This window comes from Amphibalanus amphitrite, unplaced genomic scaffold, assembly GCF_019059575.1.
Source record: "Amphibalanus amphitrite isolate SeventyFive unplaced genomic scaffold, NRLGWU_Aamphi_draft 000245F_arrow, whole genome shotgun sequence".
In the NCBI taxonomy this organism is placed as follows: domain Eukaryota; kingdom Metazoa; phylum Arthropoda; class Thecostraca; order Balanomorpha; family Balanidae; genus Amphibalanus; species Amphibalanus amphitrite.
In genome coordinates, this window is record NW_024881740.1 from 254,883 (window position 1) to 281,915 (window position 27,033).

At 51.5% G+C, this 27,033-nt stretch overlaps 3 protein-coding genes across 5 annotated transcripts in view; 1 reads left to right on the forward strand and 2 right to left on the reverse strand.

Moving 5' to 3' along the window:
* LOC122386258 (ankyrin repeat and MYND domain-containing protein 1-like) overlaps positions 1–3,298 on the forward strand; it is a 36,882-nt gene extending 33,584 nt beyond the window's left edge. The window contains exons 16-18 of the mRNA XM_043375292.1: positions 1,526–1,593; positions 2,096–2,243; positions 2,725–3,298. Of these exons, the coding sequence (XP_043231227.1) occupies positions 1,526–1,593; positions 2,096–2,243; positions 2,725–3,113 (605 nt within the window). The 3' untranslated portion in view covers positions 3,114–3,298. The remainder of the gene's footprint in view (positions 1–1,525; positions 1,594–2,095; positions 2,244–2,724) is intronic.
* Positions 3,299–3,308: 10 nt separating this feature from the next.
* On the reverse strand, positions 3,309–11,851 carry LOC122386272 (trafficking protein particle complex subunit 2-like protein). 3 transcript variants are annotated; one of them, XM_043375309.1, is made up of 2 exons: positions 11,708–11,851; positions 3,309–4,511 (listed from the first exon to the last, which is right to left on the reverse strand). In XM_043375309.1, exon 2 carries the CDS (start codon positions 4,448–4,450, stop codon positions 4,031–4,033), a length of 420 nt encoding a protein of 139 aa, XP_043231244.1. In that variant the 5' UTR covers positions 4,451–4,511; positions 11,708–11,851; the 3' UTR covers positions 3,309–4,030. The 3 variants fall into 3 exon arrangements, with proteins under 3 accessions (XP_043231244.1, XP_043231245.1, XP_043231243.1); XM_043375310.1 differs by lacking the exon at positions 11,708–11,851 and adding an exon at positions 7,188–7,233; XM_043375308.1 differs by lacking the exon at positions 11,708–11,851 and adding an exon at positions 5,019–5,205.
* Positions 11,852–15,091: 3,240 nt separating this feature from the next.
* Positions 15,092–27,033, reverse strand: part of LOC122386273 (basement membrane-specific heparan sulfate proteoglycan core protein-like) — a 29,436-nt gene continuing 17,494 nt past the window's right edge. The window contains exons 20-37 of the mRNA XM_043375311.1: positions 26,753–26,923; positions 26,304–26,494; positions 25,989–26,124; positions 25,527–25,681; positions 24,791–24,989; positions 24,483–24,557; positions 23,142–23,292; positions 21,551–21,858; positions 20,988–21,243; positions 20,465–20,654; positions 20,102–20,245; positions 19,536–19,909; positions 19,150–19,341; positions 18,741–18,904; positions 18,379–18,475; positions 17,957–18,116; positions 16,227–16,327; positions 15,092–15,800 (exon numbers count right to left, since the gene is read on the reverse strand). Coding sequence (XP_043231246.1) covers positions 15,637–15,800; positions 16,227–16,327; positions 17,957–18,116; positions 18,379–18,475; positions 18,741–18,904; positions 19,150–19,341; positions 19,536–19,909; positions 20,102–20,245; positions 20,465–20,654; positions 20,988–21,243; positions 21,551–21,858; positions 23,142–23,292; positions 24,483–24,557; positions 24,791–24,989; positions 25,527–25,681; positions 25,989–26,124; positions 26,304–26,494; positions 26,753–26,923 — 3,228 coding nt within the window. The 3' untranslated portion in view covers positions 15,092–15,636. The remainder of the gene's footprint in view (positions 15,801–16,226; positions 16,328–17,956; positions 18,117–18,378; positions 18,476–18,740; positions 18,905–19,149; positions 19,342–19,535; positions 19,910–20,101; positions 20,246–20,464; positions 20,655–20,987; positions 21,244–21,550; positions 21,859–23,141; positions 23,293–24,482; positions 24,558–24,790; positions 24,990–25,526; positions 25,682–25,988; positions 26,125–26,303; positions 26,495–26,752; positions 26,924–27,033) is intronic.

Consider the following 27,033-nt stretch of genomic DNA (forward strand, 5'->3'; position numbering starts at 1 on the left):
CCGGTCAGGTCATGACCTTGACCTGAGGTCAAATTTTCAAGTTGACCTTTCAAGGTCAACTTATAATTCATTCGATGCGTCTTGACAAGAGGAACACAATGCCGGTAAAAGTAAGCTCGTACAAGGCTTGGGTCAAAAGTTATTGCAGAAAAACTGTTTCCGAAAAAATCAGCTATTTTTGCAGTTTTTGCCCCCTGCAGGCAAAACCGTTGACGTTAGGTCAAATCTGAGAGGATCACTCAGAAAGGGCTTTAATAGGGCTATCGAATGCGCTTTTCCGCGGCGCTGTAGCTCTATTGGTTCTCGAGTTATGCGTTGGCTTCTTGGAAATTTTCGACATTCGACCTGGAAATCGGCGAAATTTTGCCTTCAATTACCTCTGGTGACCTGACCTTTGACCTGACCAAAAAATTGACCGAAGTGATTTCGTCATTATTTTTGACGCTCTTTCGAACGCCGCCTTCCGCGTATCGCTACGTGGCCCAGGAGCCGAGTTACAAGGGGGGGGGGGTGTTCAAACACCCCCCCCCCCCCAGCAGGGCGTGGAAATCCAGGACCCCCAGCCGGGCGCGGGTTAATGTGCCTTTAAAAGTTCTAAGAAACTTCCTAAAATGGCATTTACCTCGCCTGCGTCCCGGAGACGGTTTAGCTCTCCCCAGCGAGCCGGGAGTGCGTGTTTGGCGTCCAGGATCACGTTACGTGTTTATGTCGAGCTGTCTGCGGCTGGGAAGACATAGAGATGGTTCACACCGCGCCGCAGAATACACACAGCCCTCATCACGCCTGTTTGTTGCGGGTCCAGCGCAATCCCTCAGCACATCAGTCGTGATAGATGGCCATCCCTGGATACAACAGCGGCTGTGAATCGCCAAACAAGGGAATAGCGTACACACACCGCGTCAAAAACATAACTGGGTAGTCGGCAGACGGACATGCTTTTATTATGTGTGTTACTGGTTTGGTATGGTAGGTAGGTATAATGCGATTGTAATTTGTAGGTACAATTTGTAGTGTACCTAAGTGTAAGGTTACATCGTGCAGTGCTACTATTTGTTCCCAATTGCATGGTGAGCTCAGCTTATTCCGTGCGACCAAAAAATGCTTTCTGTGGTAGCAAATGAAATAAAAGTAGAAAAGGAAGAATTGGTAAACAAAAGTTCCCGGAATTCTGGGAACCGATTTCCATATTATGAGTGTCATTGGCACCGTGACGAAACGGTCAAAATTGGCTGCGCTATAATTCTGATATGCACGTGACATCACCCGCCAATGAAATGTTTAGGACCTGGAGCCCGATATGCTATTCATTAAAGCTTAAAGCACAAGTAACGCACAACAGTAGCACAATCAGCAGACCAGACATGTGATCTGCTGTTGGCAACCTAAAAATTACAATTTAATCTCCTTTACACCCGGACGAATTCGGGGCTGACGGACTAACCGTCGCCGTGGAGTGGCTGCCGGGATGCGTACCGCGCTGCTCGTGTAATGACAATGACCTGAGCCGGGCCGATGTGTCCCTCAGAGGCCGACGATGGCGAACTGGCGGCACACGTGGAGCTGGGTAATGCCATGCTCGGACCGGACGGAAAGGTGGGTGACGCGGGCTGGCCGTCACAACAGTGACACTCGTTACAGCCTGGCCGGCCGGGGAACACCCCTGCGTTACTGGACGGTACGGGCTAACCGTCGGTGATTGATGCAAATATTGCATTTAACTATCATTGGGATGGCCCTGAAGTCGTGTTGTGAGCTTTCATGCCTGGATTTCTCAATGATTACCTACAACGATGACTCGCACAGAGTTGTCATATGATCTGCTGAAGCTGGTCTCTGAGGAAAGGGAATACGCTAGTTCCCGTTGTTATTGAGCGCTAAACCCGGTTATAGTTATGTAGTGTAAGCGTAGCGTACCGCAGTGTGTCAATTCGACGGAACGTTTGACGGTCATGGTTAAGGTTTGTGGTGTGCGATAAGAGCGATATTGCTAAGGGAAAAGCTAAAAGCTGTGGAAATTAAAGTTTCCTCGGCCGGCCACGACCCCGCGCTGCGGGCTGTGAGGGCCTAATGAACGCTGCGGATGCGCTGCCGCCAGCCTCTGAAGTGCCATGCCTGCCGTAAGAACCTGAAGCGGCGGAAGATCGTGTGCTCGGCGTGCAAACAGGTGATCTACTGCAGCAAGAAGTGCCGCGCCGCCGACTGGGACAAGAGCCACGGCTTCACCTGCCCCGCGCGCAGTCAGAGTGAGTACCGAGTACCCTTGTGAGTACCGATCTGATACCGAACTCACCGTACCACTGAGGCCTTTTTGAGCCTCCAATGGCTGGGTTTTAGAGACAGTATCCTAACCACATTCATATTTGGTTGGAGAGTATTCAGATTCCTGTGACATCATCAGACTGCCCTCTTCCCGTTACCAATATCTCAGCCTGAGTGTCCCTCTCCAAGCAAGCGTCACTGTTCCCCTCTGAAGGCCCCACCCCACTGTTTGCTCCCCCCACCGCCGCCAGTGTCGCCGTCTGTTACCACACCCCCCTGAAGGCCCTGTCTCACTGGACACTGACTGCCACTCCACCGCCGCCAGTGTCGCTGTCTGTCTGTTGCCACACTCCCCTGAAGGCCCTGTCTCACTGACTGCCACTCCACCGCCGCCAGTGTCGCCGTCTGTTACCCCCTGCCCCCCTGAAGGCCCTGTCTCACTGACTGCCACTCCACCGCCGCCAGTGTCGCTGTCACGGCTGCAGGACTCGAACGGCACCAGTTCGACCCGCACGCGAGGCACCTCGGCCGACAGCGGGCCGCAGCGGGGCGACGGCTCCGAGCGGGCCGGACGGTCCGGCCGCCGTCCGGACGACGCCGGCGGCCGGACCGGCTCCCTGGACGACCGGGGCCGGGGCGGCCGGCGGCGCGGCAGGGGCCGCGGCGGCCGTTCCCTGGACACACACCGGCCCGGCCACCCGCGCATGGCGCCCATCGCCGGCCGCATGCCGCCCTGGCTGGCCGCCTTCATGGCGCAGTTCGAGGGCATGCACATAGGCGAGTGTCGCCATCTGGTGCTCGGAGAGTGGTACGAGGACAACTGCAAGATGAAGGAGAACTACAGCTACGTCTAGTGATGCTACGACCCGGAATGGTGCACCGGTGGCGCCCCGAGCCGACACTGGCCGTGTAGGTGGCGCTACAGCCATCAGAGCGCAGTTGGAGGCCTTAGTTCAGGCTCGATCATCTTGTTTTGTTACACCAACTTGTTTGAGTTTCTTGTGGTTGTTACGATAAATACAATGGTTCTCTCAACGAATTAGGCAAGCGATGATGAGCCTGTATATTGGCGACGTAGATAGCCTGTATATAGGGTTACATAAGTACCTAACTGAAGACAACCCATGAAACCAGAAACGACTCTGTTCCCGGCAACGCTGGCAACCGGTGTAGTAAATTCATTCATCGGGGGAAACGGTACTTATCATAAAAATGTCATAATTTTACCAGTCATGACAACATTCAATTCAAAGAAATTAACAATAACTAGTTACCCTATGTCAACTGTCAGGCCTAGTGTGGAAATCATCCATACATGTTGCGACATTAGTTAATAGCAATGTTCACTCACTTACAGTACTGCTAGAGCTCAGTAAAACAACAGCAGCTATCCAAAACTCACCGAGTGCCTGCACCTTGGATGGAGGTTTCCACTTTACGCTCACTATGGGGCACTCCGCGCCCCCTCACCCTCAGGGGCACACCTGCCTCGCCCGTGGCGCAAGCGAAGTTCGTCCCTCGAGCACAACCGTGATGTCCCTGGAATGTCACGGTATTCAGCGCACGAATCGTCACTCAGCCGCTGCTGAAACCGCTTCACGGATAGATAGATATAACACCATGGAATCAGCCCAGGTCAGCCATGGGTCACTCGGCCACGGTAGACTGACTGGTGGCTCTGCACCCGTTACCGCTCAGCTCCGACGCAGGCACAATAGCCTGGCTGGTGGCTCTGCACCCGTTACCGCTCAGCTCCCGCACGGCACGGCGCTCAGCTGGCGCCCGTCACCATCTGTCGGACGGTGCGGTCGAAGGCACGCGCCGTGATGGGCCGCGCCGGCAGGTAGAACGGGTTGCACACCATGTCCGTGTAGGCGGCGTGCAGCCGCCGGAACATGGTGCGGATCTCGTTGTCGCGGATCGACACGTTGGCCGCCTCCACCACGATGATGAACTTGATCTTGGTGTTGGTGGCGTAGCCGAACACGCGGTGCTCCTCGGTGGAGTAGAGCGCGCCCAGGTAGAGCTCGCGGCTGTCGGCGGCCGTCTTCCCGGTGGCGGCTAGCTTCTCCTCGACCACGTCCAGGGCCGTGTGCACGGTGTAGTGGAACTGCAGCTCGGCGGCCGGGTCGGCCGTCAGCAGGTACAGCGGCGCGTTCTCCTTACCAATCACCGCCACACAGACGGCCATCTCGAGGCGGGGCGGCGACTCTGACACCGGTGGGACCGACTCCGAACTTCACACCGGTGACCTACGAGACAGTAAACAGAAGGTACTGAAATTGGCATGCATAATGCATACACTCAAATTTATTCCTTAACTAGTGAAACGCTTGTGGGAAAATTATCAGGTATCCCAGCCTCCTTTGCAAAGCCAAGGTACATTTTTCCTAAGAACATTTCTCAAACATCTAACAGCAAAATAAACCCAAATCAGATATTATACCATTAAGATAATTATAACATACATCATACATGTATATCCCTACATTACATTTGATTGGGTTAAAGTGTGCTATCATGCAGCAAAGTTACTAATGACTTGTAAAACAAGGCCAAAATACAGATATAACATAAATTTAATTCTTGAACATGACATGATTTAGGATTTTGATTTCAACACTAGGAAATCTGCACAGTCATCATGTGTAATAATGATCTAAATGAATGATGGCAAGTAAAAGCACAATTGCTTATATTCTTCACTTGCATTTTTCTGAGCATTTTTCACTCAAACACTGCTTTTGCTCAAACCTTACTTAGCCTGATCTCTGAAAGAGATGGTGTTCCTGTAGAAGGGTTCCTTAGCACCTGGAAGCTGCCCAAAGTAGTTCCAGGAAAGAGGCAGTAGAGCTAAGGGTGGCTTATTTGATTGCTGAATGCCGCCCTTTATCACTTTGTGAACCAGTCTTAATGTCTTTTAAAATTAGAAAAAGGGTACCGGCCACTGGGGGAAGAACAATCACTACTCTGATCATAAATGCAACAAAAAATTCTGAATCAGCACTTGGCAGTCAGCACAGTGACTATTTCTACAAGATCACCTCAGACACTCAACCACTACCAAAAAATTGAACTAAATGAATTGGTTTAACCCGCGCCCCAGTGGCGGTCTCAGCCAACTTCGCCCTTGTGGGGGAGGGGGGGGGGGGGGCATATGTTACCACCCACCTCTAACTCAAAAACTAAGAGGGCTAGAAAGACGCGGTAAAAAGCAGTCAATAGCTCTCAAGGCGTACGTTTGAAAGTATTTCAGTCATTTTTCACCTTAGAGCAATATTGTGGTCACCAGAGGTCATCAAAGGTCAAAATTTGCCAATTGTCATTATATTTTTCAGAAAACATGCCGCTATCACAGGAACTATGGTAGCTAGAAAAACGCATGGAAGAGCAATCGATAGCTTTTGAACTCTTCTTTTGAAAAGGTCATTATCAATATTGACCTCAGGTCAACGGTTTAGCCTCCAGAGGGCAAAAACTCCAAAAATAGCTGTTTTTACGAAAAGTGTTTTTCGACAATAACTTTCGACTACAAAACGCCACGACATTTCTATTGCCAGAATCGTGTTTCCCTCGCCGAGGCGCGTCGAATGAACTATAATTTGACCTTGAAAGGTCAACTTGAAAATTTGACCTCAGGTCAAGGTCATGACCTGACCGGAAAAGGTCATGTTGCATATCAGTCGATGCGTCTCAACAAGACAAACACAATGAGACCATCCCCAGCGTTCTATCTCTTTCCAATCGCGAGTTATTGGCAAAAAACTGTTTGTAGCCTCAAATGACCTCGGATGACCTTTCTAGAGGCTATCAGCAAAAATGACACCTTGGTCATCACGAGTGGACTAAATCATTGTGATTCTGAAATATTTGGACTGTTCCTATGCGTACACACGGATCTACAGGCATTTTCATTTTTCTCCATTGACTTGTAATGGAAAGGTCACGCCACTGACCTGACCTTAGGTCACGGATATAAAAAATCCGAGATATACAAATTGTAGGCGCCCATAACAGCATGCAATCCACCAAGTTTCAAACCTTTCTGACAAACACTGCAGGCTGGACATGATTGCAAACTTTTTTTAAGGCTTGGTCAGTTAATTTGACCTGGTGACCTGACCTGACATGACCTGGGGTCAAAAATTTCACACATTGTCCAAAATTGATGTACCAAAAGCTTCCCAAAGCGGCGCGGCGCTACGCACCGCGGTTTTTTATTCACACGCAAAAAGCGCGACAGGATGGTAAACATATCCCCCCCCCCCCACTGGGGCGAAGGTTAAGATGTATGGCCTTATTGGCCAGGCCCTTCAGTACATTGATGGTCCATAAGCTGCACTTTTGTCAATTGTCTGCGACATTATTTCACACAAAAATGACAATTCAATTTAGCAACATCTGATTTTTCATTTTTATTTTTAGAAATCATGATGTGTGATTACCTAATTCAAACGCTTGGTGAATGGGTACAATGACTATTTAGCCGACCCGACACATTGTTAACATATACTGAGAACTCACAAATAACATTATACAATGGTTATTGTGAAACACCTGTTACCTAGGTACCATTTAAATTATTAGCAATGCAAAGTGTAGAATGTTGTCAAACATCGACTATATCAATATATGACGTTAACGGTCATAAGATGCCAATTATTGCCAACTATTATTTATGACAAATGACGATCCTATTTCACAGAACAAGAAGTGTTAAAGTTTGTTGTTTTTAAATATTGCACCAAATAATACAAAATGGTTGGCAATTGGCATACAGCATGAAAATATTTGAAGTGATAGGGCCTTGACTGCAACCAAACCAAGCAAGAAATAAATAAGGGCTCTGCTATTCTGCACACCAACAACATAGTAGACCTGACATACAATCCGGCTGCAGATAAAATGCGAAATAACACATTGCCCACAACAATAAATCCTTAGGTAGGTACATATCCTACCAACGGTGACCATAAATAAGGGTAGATCCGTAACCGGACAAATCTTCGTATGGCAATTCTTCGTCGCGCAATTCCTCGTCCGCATTTCTTCGTCCGCAAATCTTCGTCGGCGCATTTATTCGTGTCGCATAACTTCGTCTCGCATTTCTTCGTAAGCGCAAATATTCGTAGCGCATTTTTTCGTATCCGCATTTCTTCGTACGCGCATTTCTTCGTCAAGCATTTTTTCGTCCACGCATTTCTTCGTCTACGCAACTCTTCGTCCGCATTTCTTCGTCCACGCAAATCTTCGTCTGCGCATATCTTCGTCCGCAAATCTTCGTCCCCGCAAATCTTCGTCCGCAAATCTTCGTCCGCATTTTTTCGTCCACGCATTTCTTCGTCTACGCAAATCTTCGTCCGCATTTCTTCGTCCACGCAAATCTTCGTCCCGGCAAATCTTCGTCCGCAAATCTTCGTCCGCAAATCTTCGTCCGCAAATCTTCGTTCGCAAATCTTCGTCCGCATTTCTCGTCCACGCATTTCTTCGTCCACGCAAATCTTCGTCCGCAAATCTTCGTCCGCAAATCTTTGTCTGCGCTATCTTCGTCTCCGCAAACATTCGTCCACAAATGTGGTTGAATAAAACCATGAAGAAATATCAGACCATCTTAAGTGAATGACGAATTTAATGCATGGAATGGATGATCGAAACTTTTGAAGTCATGGCAGATGAGATCACTCAGTCAGGTGAAGCTATTGTATTTGGGAGCCGACAATTGTAACATTCCATATCATTTGTGTCCCGGGCATTCTTTTTTTCGCGGTCGTTGAATGACAATATAATCTCTTGTGCCCTCGCCGGCATAGGCGGCGGAACGGGGAGGGCACCGGGGCACCGTTCCCCTCTTTAATTTTGGCCTTTTAACAGTAGCCCTATGGGCGTTGCATGGAAAGAATGGGACCAAAAGTCGGCAGTGCCGTGCCCCCCCCCCCCTTAATTGAAGGTGTTCCGCCGCTACTGCTCACCGGACCTATTTGTTTTCTACATAGGTACACGCCGGCCGAGGGGGGCGGGTACGACCCCCCCTCCCATCGCCGTTTCGCCACTGGTGGAGCTAGCGCGTCGCGGAAAAAACGAGCGTGTGCGCCGTTACGAGAAGCAGAGATTAATACCCGATTTTAACCTTCCAGGCGGTGGGGGGGGGCATTTTTTTGCCCCCCCTTTAGTTTTTTCGATATATCTCGAGAACCGCTGCACCGATCGTCACCAAACTTTCAGTACCCTCCCGGGAGCAGCTAGCGCACATTGTGACCAAAAATTTTTCCAAAGGCTATGATAGGTTGGCCGCTAATGACGTCAGAGTGACGTCATTTTTGCCATTTTCGACCCAAAAAAAGGTTTCGCAGGAAGAGCTGTCAGGCCTACAGCTTTAGAGATACAGAAAAATGTTTCAGACATAAAAGGTCTGGAATTAAGAGGGCTACAAAACTGCTATTTCGGTTTTTCGAATTTTTTGGATTTTGACCCCCAAAAATCAAAAAATAGATTTTTTGAATATAATAGCCTAAAAATCCAAAAAGTTTTTTGAATTTCGAAAAAACCGGAATATATGTGATAGCCCCTACCGCCTTCTATTTACATACCAAATTTGAGATCGATACCTCTTTTTTTGGCCAAGTTATAGCGAAAAAACTGTTCAAAATTGATGACGTCAAATTTTCAAACTCAATTTTTAGCAATTCTAGACCTCGTAGCGCAAAACAAAGACCACCATTAGACTCCCCGTGACGAGCTGCATCGAATCGATATCCATTTTATGCAAAAATATCAACTTTGAAATTTGACCTTTTTTGACCTGACCTTGACCTGACCTCCACCAGAAAGTGACCTAAACCGTACCTGATGGTCTTATAACCAACACCATTGAGTTGGAAATGAAAAACTGGCCATAAAACATGCATCGCATAACCTTAGTAAAGTTGGGCTCATGTGGTGACCCTTGGTGACCTTTGGTGACCTGACCTGTGACCTGACCTGGTATGACCAGTGACCTCTAATAGCAACATATGTACTAGACAACTGACGCCTTATCGCTGATTTTCGACAAAATGCGTTTTACTCGGTGTTATAGCGCTTTCCCTAGAAGCCCCGTGAACGGTGAAACATTTTATCTTTGACCTGACCTGTGACGTCATCGGTGACCCCGAGGTCAATGAAATTTGGTTTCCCTCGATAAATTTGACAGGGCTATCGAACGCCGTTTGAATTTTCCGGATCCGTCCAGTAGTTTCGGAGATACGGGGGGGGGGCAAAAAAGTGCCCCCCCCCCCCCACCGCGCGGAAGGTGGCTGGTAGGCCCACCGCCTGCCGGGTTAAGGCCTTCTAGGTCAGGGGTCGACATACCGCCCGCGGGCCGGATCCGGCCAGGTGGGTGACGGTTGGATCCGGCCCGCGACCATCTGACGTCCGGCCCGCGGCTGGTATCAGCGACTTACATCGTGTTCCGGCCCGCGGTTCTTTCAGAAATCGACTCCGATATAAAAGTGACTGAAATGACCTTTGGCACAATACCTAGTTCTTCCTTCGCACACTTCATGAGTTTATAAACACTTAATTTGCGGGTGTTTTTGTCTAATTCTACTTAAAGACAAAACTTGCAACGGTAAGATTTGGTCAGATGCTTTTGCGCGCAGCATCAACGACTGCTGGCTGCGTGTACTTGGCGGCTTCACGTGGTCTACTCGTTTAACCTTCCAGGCGGTGGGGGGGGGGGCATTTTTTTGCCCCCCTCCCACCTGTATCTCCGAAACCGCTGGACGGATCCGGAAAATTTAAACGGCGTTCGATAGCCCTGTCAAATTTGTGCAAGGAAGCTAAATTTCATTGACCTCGGGGTCACCAATGACGTCACAGGTCAGGTCAAAGATAACATGTTTCACCGTTCACGGGTCTTCTAGGGAAAGCGCTATAACACCGAGTAAAGCGCATTTTGTCGAAAATCAGCGATAGGGCGTCAGTTATCTAGTACATATGTTGCTATTAGAGGTCACTCAGGTCACTGGTCATACCAGGTCAGGTCGCAGGTCAGGTCACCAAGGGTCACCACATGAACCCAACCCGCAAATGGTGTTTATAAACTCATGAAGTGTGCGAAGGAAGAACTATTGTGCCAAAGCACATTTAAGTCACTTTTATATCGGAGTCGATTTCTGAAAGAACCGCGGGCCGGAACACGATGTAAGTCGCTGATACCAGCCGCAGGCCGGACGTCAGATGGTCGCGGGCCGGATCCAACCGTCACCCACCTGGCCGGATCCGGCCCGCGGGTCGTAAGCCGACCCCTGACCTAGAAGGCCTTAAAATCGGGTATTAATCTCTGCGTCTCGTAACGGCGCACACGCTCGTTTTTTTCCGCGACGCGCTAGCTCCACCAGTGGCGAAACGGCGATGGGGGGGGGCGTACCCGCCCCCCTCGGCCGGCGTGTATGTAGAAAACAAATAAGTCCGGCGAGCAGTAGCGGCGGAACACTTTCAATTAGGGGGGGGGGGGGGGGCACGGCACTGCCGACTTTTAGTCCCATTCTTTCCATGCAACGACCATAGGGCTACTGTTAAAAGGCCAAAATTAAAGAGGGGAACGGTGCCCCGGTGCCCTCCCCGTTCCGCCGCCTATGCCGGCGAGGGTACAAGAGATTATATTGTCATTCATCGACCGCGAAAAAAAGAATGTCCGGGACACAAATGATATGGAATGTTACAGTTGTCGGCTCCCAAATACAATAGCTTCACCTGACTGACCTCATCTACCTGACTTCAAAAGTTTCGATCATGCATTCCATGCATTAAATTCGTCATTCACTTGCAATGGTCTGATATTTCTTCATGGTTTTATTGAACCACATTTGTGGACGAATGTTTGCGGAGACGAAGATAGCACAGACAAAGGTTTGCGGACGAAAATATGCGCAGACAAAGATTTGCGGACGAAGATTTGCGTGGACGAAGAAATGTGTGGACGAAAAATGCGGACGAAGATTTGCGGACGAAAATTTGCGGACGAAGATTTGCGGACGAAGATTTGCCGGGACGAAGATTTGCGTGGACGAAGAAATGCGGACGAAGATTTGCGTAGACGAAGAAATGCGTGGACGAAAAAATGCGGACGAAGATTTGCGGACGAAGATTTGCGGGGACGAAGATTTGCGGACGAAGATATGCGCAGACGAAGATTTGCGTGGACGAAGAAATGCGGACGAAGATTTGCGTAGACGAAGAAATGCGTGGACGAAAAAATGCTTGACGAAGAAATGCGCCGACGAAGAAATGCGGAAACGAAGAAATGCGCTACGAATATTTGCGCTTACGAAGAAATGCGAGACGAAATAATGCGACACGAATAAATGCGCCGACGAAGATTTGCGGACGAAGAAATGCGGACGAAGAATTGCGCGACGAAGAAATGCCATACGAAGATTTGTCCTGGAATCGGGTAGATCCTACCTACCCTTGTCAGAATCCCGAATCTCTCTCTCTCTCTCTCTCTCTATACGGCCTTGCCGAATCTCTTCAAAAATATAACAAAAAATACAACACCAACACCTTGACCAACACAAGGGGCCTTGCACAAGGCCGTATAAGAGAGGTAGAATCATCCCGCGATTTCCAATGGACCGGTCGCTAAGCATTAGCGTGACGTCACTGGTGGAGACCGGGCGGCGCCCGGCTCCAAGCTGTACGTCGGGTACATTTGGCACCGTATACTTATTATTACTGAACGACGAACGTAACGACAACTAATGACTCTTAATAACTTTTTTTACTCACTTAAAGCTGATTTCCTTGCCGGTACATTGCCGACCCCAGCCCCAGGGTTGACAATCATGGGATATGGGTCGGATGGGCGACCTCGCGACGGGAGGGTGTTCCGCACCGCCGATTGCATTCTCTATATGCACCCGGGGGGAGGGGAAGCAGGGGGCACGTGCCCGCATCGAATCAGGGGGCCTCTCGGGCCAGAGGGGCCTTGCGACGCCAATTGGCGGCTGAGGGTCCACGCTGGCATCCTTCGACTCAGAAGGGCCCCATAGGGCTCGGAAGAACACCTTATGTGCTCCGAAGAGCCACACTTCTCTCCATGAGAGCCCCACACCGGCTTTTTAGTGTCCCTTGTCGGCCTTTGAGGGCCCCTTGCTGGCTTCTCAGGGCCTATTGGTGACCTCTGAGGGCTACTTGCCGGCCTCTGAGGGCCCTTACCGGCCTATCAGGGACCAGCAGCTCTAAGGGTTCCACACACGCCTGCGATGACCCCCTAAACCAATGGTTAAAGGCCCCCACAACGGCGCCTGCGAGGGCCCTCACCGGCGGCTGTGAGTGCCCCACACCATTGCCTAGCTGAGGGCCCAACACTGCCACCTCTGAGTGCAACCGGCACCCCTGAATGAGGTCCCGAAACCAGTGCTTCTTAAGGCCATATATCGGCGGCTCTGGGGGCTCAACGCCGGAGCCGCATCGGACGGCCACTCACCGGTGACTTTTGAGGGCCCCACACCGACGACTCTGAGGGCCCCACTGGCGTCTGAGTGTACCTTGCTGGTCTCTAAGGACTCCACAGGGCTCCCGAAGGCACCGCAGACCTCTTGAGAGCCCCTTGTCGGTCTCTGAGAGCCCCTGTCGGCCTGTAAAGGGTTCAAGCCAGCAGCTCTAAGGGTCCCACACCCGACTGTGACAACCCCACACTGCAGTGTCTCTGAGGGCCCATAACGGCAACTGTGAGGACCCTCACCGGCGCCTCTGAGGGCCCACAGCGGCACCCCTGGGGGCCCCGCACCAATGCCTCTGAGATCATCACACCCGTACCTGTGAGGGCCCACACCAGCGCCTCCAAAGGCTTCATAACCGGCGGCCCTGAGGGCCCTACACGGGTGATTTTGAGGGGCGTACCGAAGGCACCACACAATCCCTTAGTCTCGCTGAGCTTCTATCCCAATCCCATACCGGCTTCTATCCCAAATGCCGGCTCAACTCATTATCAGCCCCCCCCCCCCCCTCCTCCATGGGTCAGCAGCGCCGCGCCGGTGCCGGGGGCCAGCGCCATCGGGGCGGCAGTCGGCCACGCGCACTCAGTGGTTAGCGCTTAGCACCGGCGGCTAGCGCACGCCCGGTGCGTTATCGGCCGTAAGCCGCTCCAAAACGGCTGCAGGTCGATATAGGTATATAGCAGATATATAGCAGATGCAGAGATGCAGGTGGATTGATGACCGGCAAGCTTTTGTGTTTTACGAGGGTGAAGGGTCGAAGTCGGCTGCTAAGTGGTGAGCGGATTTTATCAGATGCCGGTTCACTATGACCTTTGTCCGGGTCCTGGTACCCTGACGCGCTCCTTGCAGTGGGCCTTGCATACAAACCTAAACAGCGCCATTTATGTCTCAGCCCCGCCACTTTCAGGTTCAAGGTCAATAATTCGACTGCAGTATTTTTCGAAGTTGAAGAAGGTAAAAATGACGTCATGAGGCAGCAAAACAAGGAAAATTCGATTGGACAATTTTCAGGGGCAGAGGATTGCCATGATCCCAGGCCCCAGGGGATGCTTTTCCAGCACCTTGCGAATGGAAGCGTCGAATTCTTGCGTGGAAAAGCACATATAGATATGCTTCCCCAGCAGCATCCTGCATCACTCTCCTCGCGACTTACGTAAAGCAGTTTGCGGCTCAGACGTGATTTAAAGGGACCCTCCCACCTTCAAAAAAGTTAATGAATTGACATGAAAGTGATATCGCTCGGTTCAGAAAGAGCAAAAACCAATATCTACCAAATTTCATCGAAAAATATTCACCGGTTTTCAAGATATTAGACTTTTACTTTTGTTTACTTTTTGGGATCTCCGCTGTTCCTAGCGACTTTATTTGAAAGTGCGGCATTTGTTGCGCGCAAAGCAGCATATACCACCGCGTGCTACCAAACGTTTTAGTAAAAGATTTAAAAATCGTTAGATCTCCGCTGACGTCACAAATTCTAAGGGGGCATACCAATGCATTAGCCCCTTAGAATCCGAAAACTGCAAATTTGAAATTCCATATCTCCGAATCGAAGCATTATTCGATGTTGTGAGTGCCCAAACCGGTATTTTCAGGCCATGGCCACCAATTTGGCTATCTCAACTCAAAACTAATGTTAAGGTGGGATGGTCACTTTAAGCAGCCACTGGAGCACTAGTATATGGTTACTTTTGAATTTCAAGGGGTGCTCAAGCACCCCCAAACCCCCTAATTCTCGACCCCTGACAATTCTGAACGGAATCTCCAGCCAGCAATTTGGTTTGGCTCAAGCCCGTTTTCCCCGGCAACTCCGACATGCCATATTTGGGTCGGTGTAAGCCGAACTCCGTCGGAACAGGGGGTTTGAGTCGATATGGCTCTATTTCAGTTAGCCGGTCTTTGCCGTAGCGCTCTGGAGTTGGTATGGTTTGGACTGCCAAGGATCCGGCTTAAGTCCGGCTCGCTGCCACGGCGTGCTACTACCAGGTCCGGCTGCCTCGTAGCTGCTCTGGCTCACTGTGGATGAAGTACGGTTGAGGTATGGCACGGCTGATACGGCATAACTAAGTCCAGCTGTGGTGCAAGCGAGCTCTGGGATCGTGTGTCAGCTCCAGAAAAGCTCCAGACATTGCCCGTACTTCACGGCCGGAGTACCTAAGTGCCGGAGCTATGCTGCCAGAGTAAAATCAGATACGGCCCAGACCAATTTTGCTGGCTGGAAACAATTACCGATATCAATGAAAAGGCACTCATGGATACCAAGGAAGCCTGTGCCTTATCTGCATACAAAAAAAAAAAGAATAGCCGGTCGGTGGTCACTGGCGATTGTCGATTCTGGTCGGAATCACAGCCAATTAGGTATCAATTACCTTTATTTTCCAGCGATTGTGGTTTGGTCATTGTAATAAGAAGACCGAAGTTACATTACAAATATCGGACAGTGGCCAAAAGCGGCTGGCAGTGTTTTGCAATATATCATATAGTAAAGGAAGCAAACACTATACGATACAGCAAGAGCGAAATAAAAGTTTACAATGCATATTTTCCAGTGTTCATCAGCCTATGCGGGCCCAGCTCTAGACGGCGCGGGAGCGAGATAATATGCTGCCGGCACTTCAAATACCTAAGCTGAGCAATATCAACGGCTGTCATGGCTCCGCAAAGCCAAAAAAGTGAATATCATGAGCGAGAGCGACAGCCACGCAAATGGCAGTGGTAACATACCGACATCGGCCATTCCGCAAACGGTGGTCAACGCGATCACCCCACGCAGCTAAAACCACAAGCATTTCACATCTCGGCGGTGGCAAGATGTGAGCCCCCTCGTGACTGGTCCCGATCGCCGACGGGTTCGGGTCACAGCGCCGGTGGCGCCATCTCTGGGTGACCGTCCGAAGCGTTAGTTGGCCGACTGGTCCGACTGCACGCTGCACTGGGTCTCGTCGGAGCCGTCAATGCAGTCCTTATTGCCGTCACAGAAGTACCTGAAGGGCAGGCACTCGCCGGAGCCGCATGGCAGAGTGGTCGGCGGACAGGCCTGGGTCAGCGCCTCGGCCGGCGCCGCTGGGGGGTGGGTCAGGGCACGGCGTCAGGGGCGAGACACGCCGACACGTCAGCAGGACGGGCAGACGAGCACAGCCATCGGGTCAGTGTCTGACTGTGGGGCTGGGGAGCGCGGAAAACAGCCGGTGCCGGCACTTATCTGTTACGCTTTGTCAACTAGTGATCTTATAAATTTAAGATAAAGATGAAGATGGACGGGTATGGAGCTGCATGTGGACTGTGGAGTGGTAGCATAACATCTCTTATTTCTTCATACCTCCAGTCCTATGGGGGCTTTCTTTGCCGAACGGGAATAATCGATACGACTCCAATTGCACATTATTCGCAGTGCACTGTGCACATTACGCGAGGACAAAGACAGTGGCCAAGGTTAAGACGTTCAAGCGCTCAGAGCCCTCTCGCGCTCTTCCGTCACGCTTTACTCACGCTCCACGGTCAGAGAGATGGTGTCCTGGAAGGTGCGTCCGTCCCGGTCCCTCACCGAACACACGTACTCGCCGGCCGCCCGCTCGTCCACCCCCGTCAGACTGCAAGGGTACGGCACATGTGGAGAGTCAGAACACGCGGCAACGTCACGGCGAAACGTCCTTTAACCCGCGCGGGGCTGGGGTCTCCAGCCGAACGCGCGGGGCTGGGGGGGGGGGTAAATTTTACCCCCCTGTTATCTCCCGAACTAATGGTCCGATTTGGAAAATTCAAACGGCAATCGAAAGATCTCATCACGAACAACTAAAAACATGTACTTAATTTTAAGTTTGAGGTCAAGGTCAAGGTCAGGTCAAGGGTACAAATTGCAAGTTCCTACAGTATCGGCCTTCCACCGTAGTTGCCGAAGAATGGAGTCATGGACTGAGACTGATCGCCCAAAACGTGTTCTTAGGCTACCAAGACAATATTCGTTGCATAAAATATCATTCAGAGGTCAAGGTCAAGGTCAGGTCAGGTCAGGTCAGGTCACCAAAAACAAAATATAGAAAAGGGCATGTGCGACACATGTTTTATGGGTCATTTTACTCATAGAATTCAATAGGCACACTCAATAAGTGATATGGACCACCTCTGGATGAATTTCAGGCCGAGGTCAGGTCAAGGTCAGGTCAAGTGAGGTCAAATTTTGAAGTTGGTTGTTAAGGCCTAAAAAGGTGTCTATCTGATGCAGTTTTTCACGGCGAATCGAATGGTGCTATTTTTGTTTCCGTACGAGGTCTAGAACTTCCAAAAAAGTCATTTTTCAAAAAATTTGTGTGTCGTGACGTCATACAATTTTGAATAACTCCCACATTTTTGAACCGATTCTTCTAAAACTTGGTATGTAGGTGCACATAGACCACTTCTCTGACATATATTCCGGTTTTTTCGATACAATCAAAATTTTGGATTTTATAGTTATTTTGCCAAAAAAGTCAGTTTTTTGAAAAAAAATTTGGGCCAAAATCCAAAATTTTCAAAAAACCGAGATAGCCATTTGATAGACAAAGTAGAATTACGTATATCCTTTTTTGTTACGTCTCGATTCCTTTTAAAATGAAGATGTTAGCGGCGTTTGAACTTTTGCCGTTTTTGAGGCGAAAATGGCGAACATGACGTCACTAAAACGTCAATTTCTCAAAAATTTTCCGACGAATTTCGCTCAAATTTTCAGGAACGTGTCAAATTGATGTAAGAAAAGGTACTGAAAGTTTGGCGGCGCTGCGCGCCGCCGTTTTTGAGATATTGCAAATATTCGCGAGGGGGGTAAAATTTACCCCCCCCCCCCCCAGCCCCGCGCGGGTTAATCCTTATATACGTCCTACGCATATACGCATGGAATCCTTACATACGCATTATGATTTATGTACGCATGTACGTATGGAATCCTTATACACATTTGTATGAATTATTTCTTTAGAGTTATTTCCAGACATTACTTTTTCAAAACTGAGATGCATCTGGATAACGAATTCACTTAACGCGAAATCAGCTTACCGATGCATCAGCGATAAATTCAACATTTTTCATCATGTGCTTGAAAGGTAAAAAAAAATGTTTTAAAATGAATGCAGCTCCCTTCTCAGCTCCTCAATGTACGAAGTATCTGGTAGTGAGTCAAATGAACAATACTCTGCCGGCGGTGATACGGGCCTCCCCGTGAGTGCGGTGTCGGGCGTGCGCCTTACGTGAGCGATGTGTCGTCGGCCACGGCCCGCTCCGGCAGCTGCGCGTCCGGCCGGCTCCAGCTGATGCGGCCCTCGAAGCCGGACGAGTCGCAGCGCAGCGTCACCGTCGAGCCGAGGTAGGCGCGCACGTCCCGCTCAAACGCCACGATACTGGCCCCTCCTGCGGTAAGTAGAGAGGGCACGGGATTCAAATGGTCCCAGAAACGATCACCCGAGATCGGTAAGCTGGCCCATGATACTTCGTTATAGCACAACACGTGAACTCTGGTGAACCTATAGATAGTGGGGATTGACTTCAGATCAGTGCAGTGGTACAAGTTAATTTGCACTTTAAATAAGCATTCAAGGCTCCTTCGCAGTGCCATTCCCGTCGTTTCACACTTGCCCGCGCGTTGTTTATTGGGGAGGACACATATACTGACGTCTCACGATGACCTCTGCGATGCCCTCAGCACGGCCGGCCTGGTTCTCCGCCAGACAGATGTAGCGGCCGGCGTCCGACTCCGAGATACTGGTGAACTGGAACATACAGGTCACAGGGGTCAGTCCGAGATAGTGAACTGGAACATGCAGGTCACAGAGGTCACCCCGAAGCGCTGGTGAACTGGAACGTATGTACAAGTCACCGGGGTCACTTTAAAATATGAGCACAGGTCATCGGGTCAGCTGAAATATCTATTGAACGGCGATATCGGAGCACACTGAAACACGCCCTGTTGAGTTGTAGCATTTCTGACAGTTGAACCCTCCATCAGTCCCTTGCCCACACGGTATCTGCACTGACCAGCAGGGCGCCGTTCTCGATGTAGGCGGTGGCCGGCAGCGACTGCTGAATGCGGCTCCAGCCGACCTCGATGGGCGGGTCGCCGGTGGTGAGGCACTGGATGCTGGCACTGTCGCCCGGCTGAACCACCTGACGCACGGGAGACAGCTGGATCCGCGGCGGCTCTGAGAACAGGGGGGGGGGGGGACAACACTCGTCAGCCCGAAAAAGTTCAATGGAAACAATACGAGAAGCCCGTCATAGTCGTAATTACGAGCTTCTGGATGTAAGATGCAAAACCATTAGCCAGAAAGGCCACATTTTCTCCAGAATTGCATAGATTGGTTGAGATTGACGTATGTCTGAATACTGAGCTTATATCTAGTCAAAAATAAGTGACGTAGTCCGTCCTCTCCCTCCTCCAGCTCACCCATGACCCGCAGCGTGGCGTCGGCCCTGAAGAGCACCACGCCCTCGCCGCCGATGCCCAGACACGTATAGACGCCCTCGGCCTCCTTCTGCACGGCGTTGATGTAGAGCGTGCCGCCGCGGATGGAGTGATCGGCGGGCATCGACCGGCCGCCGGAGCGGATCCACGTGAGAGACACCCGAGAGCTGGCTCCTGGAGACACGAACAACGAGCTGTGGTCAGCGCACTGCGCTCGAGAACAACAGTGAAGCAGAGGGAACGGGAATCAGTCGCAGCTGCCATTGTTTCAGTAATAAGTGAGTGCTGTATTTGCATTGAACAGCGCGTTGTCGGCTTTTACGTCGTTAAATCAAGCACCAGTGCTTCCTTTGTGACGTCACACCCACCTTCGACGAAGCAGGTGAGCTCTGCGCGTCCGTTGACGGGCACCGTGTACAGCGGCTGGTCGGTGCGCACTTTGCCCAGTGACCCGGGCGGCGGCGGTGGGGGCACGAACTCGGCGGGCCGGCCGGCCGCCGCCTGCCGCTCGCCGCCGGCCACCTCGACCACCAGCTGCAGGACGCGCTCTGTGCGACCGGCCGCGCTCTGAGCAGTGCACGTGTACACACCAGCGTCGGACAGCCGCGCCGAGCCGAGCACGCCCGTGGAGCGGCCCACCACGCCGAACTGCTCCGACCAGTCGGCGGAGGACCAGGCCACTGACGGCTGCGGCACGCCGTACGCAGAGCAGGTGAGTTCCACCCGCTCACCCTCGGTCACACTGCCGACGGCGAGGGACGGGTCAGAAACGGGCCGGCCCGACCAGTCAGCCATGTCATTTTGCTTAGCGTGCAGCCGAATTCAACACATACGATGTTTCCATCCCGTGGCGCCCGAAATGCCGCCTCCCAGACGGTAGCTGTATTCACTGTTTATCGTTAGCTTAGGTAAGTATTTAGTGTTCAGCGCTCACCGGTAGGTGTCTGGATGGTTCAGTGTGATGGTCGGAGCGACCTGGGTCTGCACGTAGAGCCGAGCGATGGCCGTGGCCTCGGACAGGCCGTCTGACGCCGTGCATATGTAGTCCCCGGTCACCTCCGGAGTGGCACTGGGGAACCTGCCGTGGGAAAAATCGGAAGGAGAATTAATAGCGAGACATTTAGAAGACTCACGACTCATGTAAAACTACCAACTATTAAAAAGGCAAATGACATTTACTGTAATTCGTACGATAGCCTACATACTAAGTGAAGTTGTAAAAACGATACATGGAGCTCATATAGCACTCAGGGCTGAAGTCCGTCTAGTCACCCTCGATGGATCCTACCGCACTGACCTCAGCGTGCCGTCCGGGGTGGTCTGAGCACCGGCAGGCATGGGGCGTCCGTCCGCGCGGCTCCAGACCACCGAGCGGGGCCGGGGCGAGCCCTCCACGGGCAGACACTGGATGGACACTGACTCTCCGGCGTTTACCTGCTGCTCCCGAGACGGGGACACGGCCACCTGTAGCCTCTCAACCCGCCGGCCTGGGGGACACAGGGCGACATGTGAACTGACCTCTCACCGCGGCCGGGGGGACACAGGGCGGCATATTAACTGGCCTCTCACCGCGATCGGGGGCGGGGGACACAGGACATCATATAAACTGGCCTATTACTATATACATTATACAGCCTGGGAAAGACAGGAATTTCGCAGATATTTATCCCATATGACTGTCGTAATGTGTATCCATATGCTACCTTATTTTGCCTGACAGGAGCTCGTGTGTTGACGTTGAGAAGCATGTTCATATGTTGAACAGCCTCCACAGTTCGCTCGTAAGCTTTGCATAGCAGTTTCGGAGCTGCCATACTCACCCGAGGAGGTACGAGATCCCGACTGCTCTCGGCGGTCGTCCCGTCTCTCGTCCCGTCTCTCGTCTCGTCTCTCGTCCCGTCTCTCGTCTCGTCTCTCGTCCCTTCTGTCGGTCGATGTCGGCTCGCGGGCCTCGTTGACGTAGATAATGGTGCGGACGGAGATGGTGCCGGCCTCGTTGGTGGCCGTACACAAGTAATCGGCCTCGTGCGCCTTGGCGACGGCGCCGATCGCCAGCAAACCCTCCACGATGGATACCTGACGTCAGAGAGGCGTCACAGTCACGTGGAGTGTGAGAAGTGGCTTCGACTCATGCTACCGTTTTATGGATTGTGGACGGACCACAACGATAGGGTTAAACTACTGTCAGGACAGCAAGGGAAACATAATTCAAAATGAGTCGGTTAAGCGGTTTTCACATTGGTGTTAGCCGAAGGACGTACAGAAAAAACAAGCGTTTAAATACTTATTGATACAAATTACAATTTTTTTTTCTACTTTTCAGTCCCTGACATTGCATATCTAAATAACTCGAGCCGCTTCACTGTCTTCTGGCGCTACTTACGTCTGGCTCGAGCAGGCCGTCCCGTCCGCCGCTCCAGGCGATGGTCGGCGCCGGACTGCCGGAGGCCTCACAGCGTAGTTCGGCCGGCTGGCCCGACTCCAGCCGCAGGAACCGGGGGGTGATGGTGACTTGGGGGGCAGTCAGCGGCTCCAGCCGGCCACCGGAGCCCGTCTGGCCGCCGCCAGATCGGTCACCAGACGAGGACTGTCCACCCCGAGAACGGTCACCAGACGAGGACTGTCCACCCCGAGATCGGTCTCCGGATGGCGGCTGGTCACCTCTGCCGCCTCGACCGTCCGAACTGGCGCCTGTAATGGATGAAATAACGTACCGAGGTAATAACCTTTGCGACATGATAAAAAATGTAGCGACATTTCTATATTGCACTAGTCGATTTCAGCGGCCGATAAATGCCCTTTACTATTTATTTTATATAATCATAACTGCAGAAGCAAAGTTTTTGGAAGTATTCATTTTCAGGGGTCAGTGCTATAGAATTAGAGTACAGCGAATCTAAAGCGACATTTCTATCAGATCCAGAGCAGAGTTCAGTTTAACCCTCGCCCGCACATGCCATTTTCCCATCCTAGAACGCACATGGGGGGTGGGTGGGTGGTGGTTGCCACACACCCCCCCCCGCGCCATTTCGTTCCTGTTGGAGATAGAGCTTAGCGGTAAAGACCAAAAAGATTTTTTTGGGAAGAGACGAATCCAATGATACCCAGTTTTACCTTCTCAGGTCAGTCATTGACCTTCCAGGTCAGGTCAAACTAAAAAATGTTGCTGTTTTGGGTCACCGTTGGATATCAAGTGCGCTGCTTATCAAATACCGATGACGATGCTGTTTTCTGGTGCCAAGCCAGCTAGAACCTCTTTGTCACACTACCCGACCAGAATGTTGCTGCTGAGGTCATTTCAGGTCAAGTTAGGTCAAGGTCAATTATATGTGTTTGTATGTCTGTGTGTGTCTGTGTGTATACTGATGTGTGCACCGATTGTTCACGTGTCCATATTACATGAAATCATGATCTGAGAAGCTTTTACCAAAAATGCAGTCAAAAAACTTCACAAAAAGTAAATTTCGCTTGCCTAAAACGCAATTATCTTAGATGACCACGGTTGACCTTGACCTTGACCTTGACATCTGTACATCGTCGAACAACATGTTCCATGATAGGTGGGAGGTAAGACTGGCAAAAAAGGCCGAAAACAGGGTGTCAAAAGCTCACAAGGCCCATGGCAAACGCAAGATGTTGAGAATTGGCCATTTGGGTCATGACATGACCTAAAAAACAAGGTCATATCTCCGAAACCAAAAACCACAGAAACTTGAAATTTTAAGTAGACATCAAGAAAGGATAGAGGAGCAGCTATACGAAAAATCAGCCTTCTAGCTCTAAAAATGTTGAGTGCAGAGCAGAAAGACTACCTTGGGGGGTGGCAGCCACCCCCCCCCCCCCCCATGTGCGGGCGAGGGTTAAACACACGCGAGGCGGAATTCATCAACTCCCTCTATGTCGTTCCCGTTTTCCCTTTTGTTTCGGACTCGCTGTTCGCGCCTGGCCGAGTGGCGGCCCCGTTCACGACCTACCCTCGATCTCACAGCGCCGACCGCTGAAGTTGGGCCGGCACTCGCAGACCACCGAGCCGCGCTCGTCCAGCTCACAGCTGACCTCGTTGCCGTTGCACGGACATCTGCGGCACGTGTCGTCGGCGGCGCGGTAGTGGCCCGGCGCGCAGTCCTGTGCTCGCACGATGAGAAGGAGGAGGAAGGGGGGGGGGGTAAGGTAACCCAATGGCGACAGTCAGGTGAACGAACACTGAACAGTCCTCTTTAACCCTCGGATGTGTGCGGCGTTTGCCAGCTTATAATGTGTAGGGGGAGTCGGTTGGACCCCCCTTGCCGTTTGGCCCCTGATCGAGCTAGAGCTTCGCGAAAAAAAAAAACGAGCGTGCTGCCCGTGACGAGAGGAAGCCGATGATACCCAATTTTAAGGTCCTAGGTCATTGGTTTACCTTCCAGGTCAGGTCAATGACCCAAAGTCGGGAAAATCGGGGCCTGTTAGAAAGACGTAAAGTGTGGCTGCTAAGGGGTTTTTCGGGGTGCTGATCACGAATATCGAGTTAATTTTGATCACAGATGATGTCTTTAAGCATTTAGACCAGGTCGGGTCAGGTCAGGTCAGGTCAACCAGTAGGCGTCGTGACGGGTATTCGTAGTACGTGTCAACCGCCTCTGACAGCTTCATAACATGTTACGAAGGCACCAAAACTACTTCGTAAATGTTCAAATGGTTGCTAAATTCGAGTTCAGCTAAAAAAACTAGCCTAAAAACATGGAAAAATCGAAAAGGTGAACCGAGGTCACCAAAGGTCAATGACCTGACCTGACCTTCAGGTGACCTTGAAACCCACCCTAATGCATGGGAGCAACATCAAATCACATGTTTGAACGTTTGAAACCACGAAAAGCTTGCAAACGCGCGGCTAATGCGAGCCGACATACGCGGAATCACGATTCCGGCCAAACATGGCCTCGGAAAAGAGGTCACAGGTCAAAGGTCATTTGGGTCAGGGTCATGAAATTTTCAGGGTACGTGTAAAATTAATCAATGCGAGGGTACTGAAAGTTTCGTCGCGATCGGCAGCTTTTTACGCGAGTTATTCGCGAAAAACCATGGGGAGGGGTCCATCCGACCCCCCCCCCCCTACACATGCGAGGGTTAATACGGAATAGTGGTTGAGTAGCGACAGTGGCGAAAGGAGCACACCGCACACTGCACGTGCTCCAAACCATACTACGAAAGGGTTAAAGGTGATTGGGAATAGTGGCTGAAATGTCAGTCCAACGCCATGATGACAGATTGTATTACGATTATTTTCATTTTAAGAGCGGACTCCGGCGCACGACTGGTTTGCGGGGCTGACTGACCTGGCACGAGAGGCTCTCGTACTCGGGGGGACACCGGCACTGTTCGATCGTCTCCACAAGGCCGTCACCCGTGCTCTGGAAATAGACAAAAGCCAATAATATAAAATCAAAACGGGTCTTCGGGATATAAACTCCGCGGCAATACGCTATAACATAGGTCGTGCTGCTAAATATCATCAATAAATTTACGATGTATTAACAAAATAAAATGTGCACACTCCGTAGTGCATTATGTAACTGCAGCAGTGAAGTGCATTCGAAGCTGCATGTGCGCGGATCTGAGCTCTCCGCTCGATTCAATTCCTTACCGAGACGATGGCCGTGTCCAGGACGGCGTTGCTCAGGTAGGTGGTCTGCTCTCCGTCGCCGAGTGAGACGGTGGCGCGCACCAGAATGGCCTCCACGTCACTGAGAGCGGTCATGAGCAGCTCGCGGTCGGCGCGCAGGCCTGTGGTGCCGTCCACCCATCCCTCGTCCGGCGCCAGGCGCACCGAGTACTCGTGCAGTCTGTGAGTAGAGGAGGGAGGCTGGGTGGCGTCAGAACGGACATCCAATAGGGCGACATTCCAACCATCGCACCAACGTTCCGCTATCTGTCCTGGCTTCCTTACTTCTGTCAAACCCCTGTCCGGCCGTCTAGGCCGTCTTGACCCGTCTACCAGTCCTGACCTCTGCCTAGCCTGTCTGACCAGCCTCCTTGCCTGTCTGATCAGCCGCCTATTCCTTCTGACCAGCCGTCTGACCTGCTGTCTGACCCGTCTAACCTGTCATATGAGTTGTCAGAACTGTCGTGTAACCCATCTGACCAGCCGTCTGGCCCCTCTGACCTGCCGTCTAATCCATCTGACCAGCCATCTATGTAGACTGTCTGACCTGTCTGATCAGCCTCTTAGCCCCTCTAACCTGCCGTCTAGCCTCTCTGACCTCCCATCTAGCCCCTCTGACCCAGATCTGAGCTCTGACCTGCCGTCTAGCCCCTCTGACCTGCCGTTTAGCCCCTCTGACCTAGATCTGACCTCTGACCTGCCGTCTAGCCCCTCTGACCTGCCGTCCGGCTGCGGCCGGGACGGTGTGCGCAGACGCAGCTCGACAGCTCCTCCATACAGGATGATGTCGGGCAGGGTGTCGGGCAGGGGTCCGGAGCGGGAGCGCAGCTGAATGCGCTGCCGCACCATCAGCGAACCCCCGTACGACTTCAGCTGCGACATGGAGAGAAAGCGTCTGTGACTGTCACACAGTAGTAAAACAGCAGCTGGTAGTTTCACGGAATAACTGGAATCACATGACACTTTTGCCGAAACGAATGGCTGATTACATTTAATCAAATGATTATTCAAGTTGAGTTATTTTCTATACAAGCTGCAGTTGCGAATTATTCATGAGATGGTCTTTCACAAACTCTGTTGGCTGAAGTTTTCAACTGTAAAGCAGGTAAAAATTAGAAGGTAGAAAGCCAGGTCTGTAACTAGCGACTAGCGAGATGTGTATAAAGTAAGGTGACCAAACCTGGTCGCCGGTGAAGAGGTCCGGCAGCGTCCAGTAGAGCGTCTCGGCCTGCCGCGCCGCCTCCACCCGGTAGCTGACCTCGTTGTCGGCGGCGCTGAACGCGATCTCGCCGTTCTCCACGATCGTGACGCCCTCGCTGCAGAAGCACAGGACGTAACACTAGATCAATGATCGGCTTTGCATACTGAATTCAAACTACGAATTGATGGGATTATTTGTGGTTTGGAATAAATTCGACGTTACAATTTTATCCGCGCAGGTTGTTGACACGTTATTGTTTTATACACCGACGCTGAGCGGCGTTTCAATTCCCACCTGTTACTGAGCGTGACGCCGTGCTGAGCGCCCAGCACGGACATGGGCAGCTGGGAGCGGTACAGACGGGCTACGGAACACTGCCGGCTGACTCCCGAACAGAAGCAGCTCGAGCAGCCGGCCGCCGGGTCGGTGCCCAGACCGAACGAGCCGGCCCGGCAGCGGTCGCAGTGGTTACCCTCCGCATTCGCCTGAGGGGGTACGGGGTAACTGTAACCGCTGAAATAACTTCACGTTTATAGGGATTGTCAGCAGAATGGCCACAGGTATACCTAGGTACCTATAGGTAAACACATCAACGTAACATTTAAGTGACACATCAAGGTGTAGATAAATATGAGATATCGCTTAGTCTGCTAGAAACATTTAGTTATAGCCACAATGATTTGTCCCTTGTCTCCACGCTGGCCATTTTCACACCCTCTCCGTCTGCTGCAGTGTCCTCCCACCTTGCAGTCACACTGTCGGCGGGCGTCGCAGAGCTCGGAGTTGCTGCCGCGCGGGTCACAGTCGCAGGGCAGGTCGGCGCGCGGCCGGCACGGCTGACCGCGGCTCGGGTCACCCTCGTAGCCGGCGCGGCACACGCCACACTCCGGGCCGTCGGTGTTCTCGCGGCAATTCTGGCGGAGGGAGCCGGCGAGGGATTGTGGCTTTGTCGCTAGATGGCACCAGCTTCGAGCGCCTGAAGATAGGCTATATCGCACAAACATGCCTGGTTATATAGCATTTT